This window comes from Lineus longissimus, chromosome 1 (assembly GCF_910592395.1).
Source record: "Lineus longissimus chromosome 1, tnLinLong1.2, whole genome shotgun sequence".
NCBI classification, from domain to species: Eukaryota; Metazoa; Nemertea; class Pilidiophora; order Heteronemertea; family Lineidae; genus Lineus; species Lineus longissimus.
In genome coordinates, this window is record NC_088308.1 from 6,631,209 (window position 1) to 6,641,405 (window position 10,197).

At 40.8% G+C, this 10,197-nt stretch overlaps 1 protein-coding gene and 1 long non-coding RNA gene across 2 annotated transcripts; one reads left to right on the forward strand and one right to left on the reverse strand.

Moving 5' to 3' along the window:
* Positions 1 to 236: 236 nt before the first annotated feature.
* Positions 237 to 4,147, reverse strand: LOC135487102 (actin, non-muscle 6.2-like). The gene is made up of 2 exons (XM_064770486.1): positions 3,986 to 4,147; positions 237 to 1,630 (listed from the first exon to the last, which is right to left on the reverse strand). The coding sequence occupies exons 1-2, from the start codon at positions 4,109 to 4,111 to the stop codon at positions 626 to 628; spliced, it is 1,131 nt and encodes a 376-aa protein (XP_064626556.1). The 5' UTR covers positions 4,112 to 4,147; the 3' UTR covers positions 237 to 625.
* A 4,026-nt stretch (positions 4,148 to 8,173) lies between these two features.
* LOC135498592 (uncharacterized) lies at positions 8,174 to 10,186 on the forward strand. Its single transcript, XR_010449108.1, has 3 exons — positions 8,174 to 8,545; positions 9,054 to 9,341; positions 9,991 to 10,186. It is a non-coding gene; the product is annotated as an uncharacterized LOC135498592 (long non-coding RNA).
* Positions 10,187 to 10,197: the final 11 nt, after the last annotated feature.

The following is a 10,197-nucleotide window of genomic DNA, read 5'->3' on the forward strand; positions in this document are numbered from 1 at the left end:
ATACCCTACACCAGTCATGTAACCAGCAAGTGACGGAACATGACGGCGCCACGATCGAAGAGAGGCCCACACGGCAGACACACTGCATGCAGGAATGGTCAAATGAAATAGTCGTTTTGAATGAGGAAATAATTTCTTTTCAATGGACCATGCCTTATTAAACAGGAAGACAACAATTTATATAATAGGAAAATGTTTAATTTTTTATATTACAATTTTATGTCGGCAAAAATAATGCCTTCAAACATAACAGTAACATTGGCAACTAGATCAAATTATTGCCATTATGAAGTGAAATAAAGGTGAACAGTGATTTAAGCGTGTGCGAATTGGTTGAGGGGTGGATGTGCGTTAAAGGAATGCAGTGCAAATGTGAAATGTGCAGGTGCAATAGAGGAACCCTTTTTCTGGCATTCGCGTTCATCACGGTCAAAGCTCAGTTTAAGGAATCCGGTAACGTAAAGTGAGGCACATGAAATATTAACTCGTGGCCGCCTTTTAGACGCCAACCCACAACTGTGTGTCAAAATCGAGTTTTGCCAAGTCTTGCGAAGTCCGAGAAAATGGATTTCGATATGTCATTCAGAGGTGACGGAAAGGCTGTAAGAATGAAAGTTCAGTGCACTTAGAAACATTTTCTGTGGACGATGGATGGGCCGGATTCATCATATTCCTGCTTGCTGATCCACATCTGTTGGAAGGTGGAGAGAGAGGCAAGGATGGAGCCACCGATCCATACGGAGTATTTCCTCTCTGGTGGAGCAATGATCTTGATCTTCATCGTAGGTGGGGCCAAGGCGACAATCTCTTTCTGCATACGGTCGGCAATACCTGGGTACATGGTGGTACCACCAGACAATACGGTGTTAGCGTACAAGTCCTTCCTGATATCAACATCGCACTTCATGATGCTGTTGTATGTCGTCTCATGGATTCCGACTGACTCGTTTCCAATGAAGGCGGGCTGGAAGAGGGTTTCTGGGCACCTGAATCGCTCATTTCCAATGGTGATGACCTGTCCGTCGGGAAGTTCGTAGCTCTTCTCCAGGGAGCTCGATGAAGCAGCGGTGGCCATCTCCTGTTCGAAGTCAAGGGCGACGTACGCGAGTTTCTCCTTGATGTCGCGGACAATTTCCCTCTCGGCGGTTGTGGTGAATGAGTAACCGCGCTCGGTGAGGATCTTCATGAGGTAGTCGGTAAGGTCACGACCAGCCAAGTCGAGACGAAGGATTGCGTGGGGAAGGGCGTAACCTTCGTAGATTGGAACAGTATGGGTGACGCCATCGCCAGAATCGAGGACGATACCGGTGGTACGACCGGAAGCGTACAGAGAGAGCACAGCCTGGATACCGACGTACATGGCTGGGCTGTTGAAGGTCTCGAACATGATCTGCGTCATCTTCTCCCTGTTGGCCTTGGGGTTCAATGGGGCCTCAGTCAACAGGACTGGGTGCTCCTCTGGGGCAACACGGAGTTCATTGTAGAAGGTGTGATGCCAGATCTTCTCCATATCGTCCCAGTTTGTGACGATACCGTGCTCGATGGGGTACTTCAGGGTGAGGATACCTCTCTTGCTCTGGGCCTCATCTCCGACGTAGCTGTCCTTATTGCCCATACCAACCATGACACCCTAAAACGACAAAAAACAAGAGAGGAATTAGACGAAAGTGACAGGTAGAAATAACGAAGTTGGGAGCTGTTCATCATGCTTTGACAATAATGACAAACTAGAATAAGGATGGTTGGTCGATAAGCTCGAAGAATTGGTTGCTGAAGATGTGGTTCAAAGTTCTTAGAACTATTTTGGTTTACAAATAATATTTGGGCAATACATTCATTTCTATATAAAAGTTTAGTCTTTGTTTATTTTTTGTAGTTAAACTTCAAACAGCATCAGTAAAACATTGACCGAACAAAATTTTCGTGCGTTTCAGTAACCATGACTAATACGTTGTGTGTGTACCAGTGTAAAATGGCGAATATATTCGCATGCCCATGTATATGCGGTTCATATTAGCCCTTGCATCCCTCCTTTAATTACACTCCACTATTCCAGGTACATATTGGCATACTCTTCAAAGGTGGATCAACCAGGTATAATCAATACATTTATGCTACAGGTAAACACTTATTGACATGGGGATGCAAAAAACTTTTATCCAACAGCTAATTCTTATTTAACAATGTTTGCAACTTGGCTCAGGGGTCCGAAATACCTGACTTATAGGAAATACAAGTTATGCATGCATATTTTTTATACAAACAGGTGAAGTTATAAACCTGAGTCATGGTTATGGCTTAAGGTAGCAGTGGTGCACACTGCTAAGAGTTATTAGGAAGTTATGATACCTTGTTTGGTGATCAATAAGCTCTTCCAAGGATTTCTCATGGACCAAATAATCCATGGTTATGTTATAACCATCATACGAAGCATCGCAAATACATTAATTTCTTAACACAGTGTATTATAGTCGGCATATTTGTAAGCTAAAATACATTTTGAATCTTTGATGAGATAATTTTTGAGAATATCTATCATTATCTAATGAATCTCGTTGCAAGGATTTTTTTCAAAACGACAAAACATTTTTCACACACTTTTCTGAGGGTTTTTTCCTTAAGGTGGTGATAGTCTAGTGCACAAGAGTCGTGACTAAACCATTTCTCCAATTACGAATAAATTTCCCAAATTGTGTTTAATATACAAGTTATCAAAGATAACGAAAGAAAGCTGCTAAATCCTTGCTTTCTTGCACTGATATATAAGACGAAAGAGCGTGGTGAAGGTTGCTTGGGAAAAGATGAGAAGGAAAAACACTCTTTTCCGCAACCTAAATCAATCAATCGCAAAGATGACAAAAGTCAATTCACGGGGAAAGGACGGGACAAACTTAATCTCTACTTGATCAGACTGAGCCACCCGGGTAGGATTATGGGTTACTCTGTAAAGCATTTATTGCATTTGTAAGCTTCTATCGAAATGGCAAAGTGGTCATTTACACATTATACATTTTGTGCAATACGTGTCTTATAATTCATTGTTAGTTGTATCAGGATGTTTTACTAATAGGCATTTTGATAATATAAGTCTTCTCTCATTTGCACCTCAATTTCCACCATTACAGCTATTTTGCTAGATGCTGCCTTACTTGGTTACTGCTTGAGATATTATTTCGTTCAAAAAGTTTTATAAAACATGACAGTGATTGATCATTTGATGCAATACATCTCGAATAAAATCGTTAAAAGATGAAAATAAATTTGAGTACAGTCTCACTTTCTGGTTTAATAGAAATGACTCAGATTTATGAATTAGAACGTATTCCTGCTTTAGGTTTTTGCCGGGCCGATCAAAACTCTCCCAATTGTTTTGAGCGTGTTGAGAAAGGTTTTCTATAACTGCGATTCGAATCCGAAGAGTTATTGATCATATTCCATATCAAATACACGTACACCTACTTTCAAAACATGTGAATACCATCAATAAAATACTAACGATTTACCAATGCTGTTACATTTATAATAATTGTTTTAGTTAATTACTTATACATGAGGCACTTTAAACGTTTATAATTATTAATTGGATATTTCAAAAATACAATGTAACTGTGGTATCGCCTAAAATATGCATTTCATATATCGATGTCATTTTCACAATTTAATATTCGATTATCATAAAACCCATACCTCATACGAATCATTAAGTAATTGACAATCTCGTGTGAACGCATTTCAGATGCTGCTTAATGCTATCAATAAGCAGACAGGTGATGGTATGGGAAAAATCTGAATAATCATGAAATTCCATTGGGTACAGGACTTCGTTCCTAAAGAGGAACTTCGGCCCTTCAATTCTTCTAGCCCGGGGAGGAGGCTTTAACCACCCACTGAATACAACTTCATAAGCTACAATGCTCAGGAAACCCCTAAATATTGCTGTTGAGTCCAAAAATTGAGCTGATGTGAAATAGGATTCAAATCTTACCTGATGTCTTGGACGTCCGACAATGGATGGGAAGACAGCTCGTGGGGCATCATCTCCGGCGAACCCAGCCTTGCACATACCGGAGCCATTGTCGATAACCAAAGCAGCTATGTCCTCGTCACACATTTTGAAAGTTTAGGTTTCTCCTTGGAGATGTTCACTTGAGGCTGGCAGGATAGGTTCTGTAGTGAGCAAATCTTTGCAGCTGCTTTCTTTAAACCCCTCACCGCGTGGTACGCGGCAAGGGCTTCGCTAATCCCATAAAAGGTAAGCGCAGGAATGATGTAGCCAAGGGTTCGTTTCAGCAATGCTCGGGCCATACTACCTGTACTCTATGATAGTACCGCGTACTAAAACCTCTATAATAATCTAGCAAATGAAGAGTGGTATGGACTTCGACGTAAGCTTTCCCTCCTCGAGGAGGGCTTACTGCCTTTATTTGGCGCCCGGGCGAGCGCAGGGGTTTCCTGAGCATCGTAGCCTTACTGAACCCAGGGGAATGCGCTGAGGCAGCGTAGCTGGACTTACAAGGTCCCTCGGTCGTCCCTTCCCAGGATCGAATGGTTTATCGGCGTATCTAAAAGCTAATTTAGAAAAGTTGATTATTGCAATTTTTCAGATAACCGAACTGCAATCAATTTTTGGAGAGTGTGTTTTTTTCATTCGATCACCTCTCCTTTTATTGCTCGAGCCTCACACTATGTATAAGCTACCTTATCTTATTAACTTATTAACTTGAACAAGTCAGCCTGAATTTCTTGACTGGTGCTAACTTATGTTAAAACAAATTATCGGTCAGGAATGCAGGCAATGGTCCATCATTGATTGTGGTCCTCCAAGGACAGTTTGGATCCTGTAACCAAGAGGTAAAAGGGCGGATGATTTCACGAAACTAAGACATTTCTATTAATTCACTGTCAATATATTATCAAGGCGAACAAAATCAACCTCTCGCGTTTGCGTTCAGCCATTTTCAGCAGACAACCATGTATTGCGTGCGCGAAAGTAGGCCAACTTGCTATTCAGTGTCCATGATATCAGTTTCTTCAAGAGAAAACTTCTCCCGGGTTTTTCATTTTCAAATTTCTTATTCCTATTCCTTCAATCTGACTGCCGGAAGAAACACCTGAGTGCTACTAATGACTAATGGGACATGGACAATATTCGATCTCTTTAAACTACCAACAGCAAACTCTACAAAAAAAAACACGCAAGGTGTTGAATATCAGTCCGATAATGGAACATGCCAATGAAATTTTAATCAGAGGTAATTTTGAACAATGGACAGCAGCTCAGGGAAATAAAACATTTGTCTGATTTTGTTGGGACAAATCGTGCATATCAAAATCGTCATAGCCATTACACAAAACATGTACGCATGTAAAAAGAGCTATCATTCCTGAACAAGTCAAGTTTTGTGCCCCAAATCTGGACATGTCAAGAATTGTATGGTGTTTGTTTCAGAATTCACATCGTAATTAAACCGGAATGCAATTTCAACTCTTGATATCAGTATTTCCAGAATAGCCGACATTACCTACCAATTAGCGGGACTTCAGGCAAGAGCTAGGGGCAGGTCCATGAGCCTGCTATTTGGTGATTTAGGCTACTCTTGATATAAGGAAGACGTGTGGCCTACATTGCCAAATATAAAAGCAGGACTTAGCCAAGAGCTTGAAGGAAGATCAAGAGCGTGCTCTTCGGTAATGGAGGCTACTCTATACTGATAGCAAGAGTACATGTAGACAACGCTATGAATGACCGATATGGATTTTTATTAGCAATTGTTGTGATGAGCTGGTCATACAATGGCGAATTAATGAGAGCCCGCCGTTAAACTTTTCTTTGTCCATGATTTCAAGTGCGATTGACTAGCCTGAATTCACTGTTGAAACGTATGCCACTGTCGAATTATATAATATGTCCCTGATTGTATATGAAGACAAACATACCGCCGGAGCAAAGCACTCTCTATTGCCTCTGTGGATATCCTAATTGAGATTGTATTGAACTAAAACTAATGGGAATAGCCTATGATTTAAAATATGAATAGTGGGAAGAAGCGTGTAAATAGATAATAGTGATGTTGCTAGGAGCCCGGTATGACGCGTTTAGCATTGAAGCATGTGAAGTCTTTGTCCATTTTACACTGGCACTTGTGCCCATTTTACTGAAAACTTCTGTGGTGGTGATCTTTTAAGTGTATATCTGAATATCAAGGATTTTGCAGTAATATATATACATGTATACAAGTAGTGTTAGTCACCCCACAGGGAGTGCAGGTAATTGATTAATCCCCTGCATAACGAAACAGCAATGACTTGGCTTCTGTGAGTGGTAAGGAGAATTGACAGTGTCCGATTAAAAATCCCTCATTACTGCTCCGCTGAAGTAAATTTCCGAAAATAAACATAACGTTGCATCAGGATAACATATCACCTGCAGACGTGCAAAATTTCGAGACGAAACACTACCCCCAAATGGCACTTTATCATCGAGCCGCCTTATAGTATTATGATATAGGCCTAGATACATAAATGAAAAGCTCATGAAAACCTAAAGGATTGTCCATAAACATCAAAATATGATTCACAATCCTCACAAAAAGAAAACTCGGGCATACATTTACTTTACGGTTTCATGCAGTAGTGGTAGTCATTTTTCTCAGTTCACCTGAACCTGAAATATTACCTGGAAGGGCAAAATATCAATAAGCCTATACCTGACCTAGCATACCCTACAGTTTACATGGCGTGTATGATTGCCTGGTTGAGTAATAAGACCGAGATTTTTACACATACACCATTAGAATACGTTACTCGCTCAACAAATGCAGGCACCTGTTTATAAATGAGATATAAAAACGTTATTTCCACTTTGAAATTCTGAATAATCTAGATTAGCGAAAATAATCGCGATTTTTGTATTGATAAGAAATCAAAAGGCTTTCTGATGAACATCTTGAACTAAACTATAGATTGGCGGGAACATTTTGCGATTTAGTGTACCTTGACCGAGCAGTAATTAGAATTCAGTATTGAAGTATTTTGTATTGTAATTGTTTGCATATAAGGCCTGGACTAATTATCCCAGGCTAATAAACCTATATTTTGATAATTGATCAATCAATGTATACTTTCTGGATGTCATGGTGATATTTGATTTTGATCAGGTTTGCACCATTGATTGTATCGCCACAAAGAGAAAATGTAATCCAGAATCATACAATAATATAAACAAAGAAATAGGAGGACGAGGCATACGACTTCATCGTACTGTTTCCAAGAAGAACTTCACCAACGCCGATATTCTACCTTTGTACCATTATGGCATTGGGCTGGCGATTGGCCTGAAGTTTGGCCATCCAGCCATATCACCTAAAGATAAATAAATTAGTGGCAATAATATTTGTGAATTAATTGTATGAAATCAGCTGAAGCCAATACAGATGCGTTTACATCCCGGTGTTAGTGTCCTAGGAGAATTAGTACGACCATGAAACTTATAATTTATGGTGTTTACCTGCTGATCAATAATTTACAGGATACGGTTCATGGCTACAGCGACCAAGTGCCTTAGATTATCATGAGTGTACGCATGTGCCATATAGGCGTTCATGGTTTTTTCCCTAAGGACTCACGATGACGTTTTTGCTGTTGGCAAATATCCATAACAGCCATCCCACAGCGATCACCACGGAGCGATATTTTAACATATCGCCATTCCGATGACGGATGGCGCGGATAATGATTTCACAAACAGTTTTTGTGCATCATCGAATTGCGTGCGGTTGTCCTTTTATCACCGTCTGTTTTCGCATTAATAAGCGGGGTAGCCATGGAAAGGCCATAATAGTGTCCCGGTAAACGTTGAGTAAGTTCTGTCACCACATTAAGTATAACGTACACCCCATAAACCAATTGCGTGTATCAGTGATATGCATTTCCGCTAATTGAGATTTTTCATTATGCAGTTGAAAGGGAAGGAAGTCCGACGAGATGTAAGCTATTATATTGCTTAATGTTCATTGGATAAACTGGTCGTTTGCAAGCGATTCTCAGATAATGAGGGTGAAGCCTGGCAGGACCTTTCGAGTAAGTCAGGCAAAAGGATCATTAAGTGATTGGTTTTGATCCGATTATCCTCGTCCCATCGCACAAAGCGATACATGAACGGACCACAGTACAGATAGCATCTTTGGCGAATATCTTTTAATTTAATAGATCTACATGTAGTGGACATTCGAGGAAATTTCACATTGTAAGAGGGGATTGCCTCAACCGGATCTAACTGCTAAATGACGAGTGATAAACGAGTAGAGGGGCAATAACTTCATATTTTTTATTAATGTGCAGCTGAAACCACACGTGCATAGTGCAGGCCAAATGCCTTCAAATGTGATGGAACTCTAGCCGGACGCATTACCAAACATCCATAATTCGGTGATTACTTCGATAAAAAACCAATTAAAGTGATTTTACATCAGGAGAGCAGAACAAATCAAAATGTTTTCAAACATAATCATTTTTCTTCTCGTTGTGATCAGCGTTCAAAGCCAAGGTAAGCTCTATCGTTCTTTTATGTGATCTTTTATGCATACTGTGAAAGGTCAAATTATCGCGGGCGTTTCATTTTGGCGAATAACATTCGACCCACAGCGTCCTACTTACCTACGACTCCGTTAACTACAAGTGTCGTTGGAGCAGTCACAAATGTCTCCCTGGAAGAAGTGTCTGGCCTAATTGTATTCTGAAAAGAAACAATGCTTTTTTCTTTCTGTGGTTGCGTACACAGAACTTAAAATCAGAACGTGACAAGTCTGCTGAAATTTTGTGAGTCACTGACGATCCCAAGGTTGACTGTGCACTCGCCACTGAAGATCTCTCGAGACAACGAGTAGATGTAACATGTGTAGATGCAGATGTAACAATTGGCATGCACACAGCACGAGGGACATTTTTAACCCGCCATCGTGTCTTCCTACGCATAGACGAACATTATACGGCACTAGCTTTAATTTCCCTCGGTTGTTATTCATAAAAACTGAATCATTTCAAAACTCTTTCAGTTGCACCTGATCAGCCTTCACTAAGGGATGCAAGCAACAGTGTTGTTAGTGAGGTCACCGTAAATCTTGGAGAAACTTTCACGTTCAGATGTGTAAAGGGAGCTGGCGGAGTGGACCCGGACTCATATGAATTCTACAAAGGTGGTAACAGGGCTACAGACGGTGTGACAGGCGCGACATTAAGCAAGGTTGCAGTGAAATCGGACGGCGGTTGGTATTACAAGTGCAAGGCAGTAAAAGATGGATTAGCCAGCGTCGAATCTGTTGGTGTTGTTCTAACAGTAAAAGGTAACTTGTTGTCCGTTGAGGAACTTCATGTAGTCAAGACATTCTTGCAATTGAGTGTTTTAAACGGCTCATGATGCTAAGTGTGAAGCATTTTAAAAACACAGTTTTGAACTCACTTTGTCGTATACCACAGTGCACAATTAACCCTCATTGCTGTTATTTGATGAATGAGGTGACTGCTACTAATGACTGCTACGTTCATCTATTTTTGGCAGTGTCCTGCGGCGTGACATGAATTACTACCTTTCTCTTAGGAATGTTGTCCTTTGCTCTTTTGTCTAAATATAACGTTCCTTTGCCGTTGCCGCTGTTCAGACCTATTGACCATCCTGCCAGTGAAAGCTGTTTCATAGCGGTCAGTGCTGTTAAGATTTGCCCTGATGGCTCTTTCGTAGTTACTGTAGAACGATGGGAATTTAGGCCCTGGTACATTAGTGAGAGCGGGATTTGTTTAAAGAAAACAGAAATCGGCCATGTATTGGGCTAGGCCTATATTCTTTTAACTGCGCGGTAAGGGGCCAATAACGCAATGAGAACACTAGTCCAGTACCAATCGTGAGTTGAGCGCAAAACTTGACCTCTTAGACACTTGCCATAGATACTGCTGTACTTCAAAAGTAGTATGAAAAATTCTTTAACAATATTACAGTTCCTCCGCATAAACCCTTGATCAAGAATTCCGCTGGCCAAGTCATGGCATCCTTAGCACTAAACGCGGGACAAACATTCACATTCACGTGCACAAAGGCGGATACGGGAGTTGACCCGGACGCGTGGGAACTGTTCCACAACGACGTCAAAATAATAACCGGTGTGACAGGGGCAACCTTATCGACAACGATGGCTGATAGAAAAT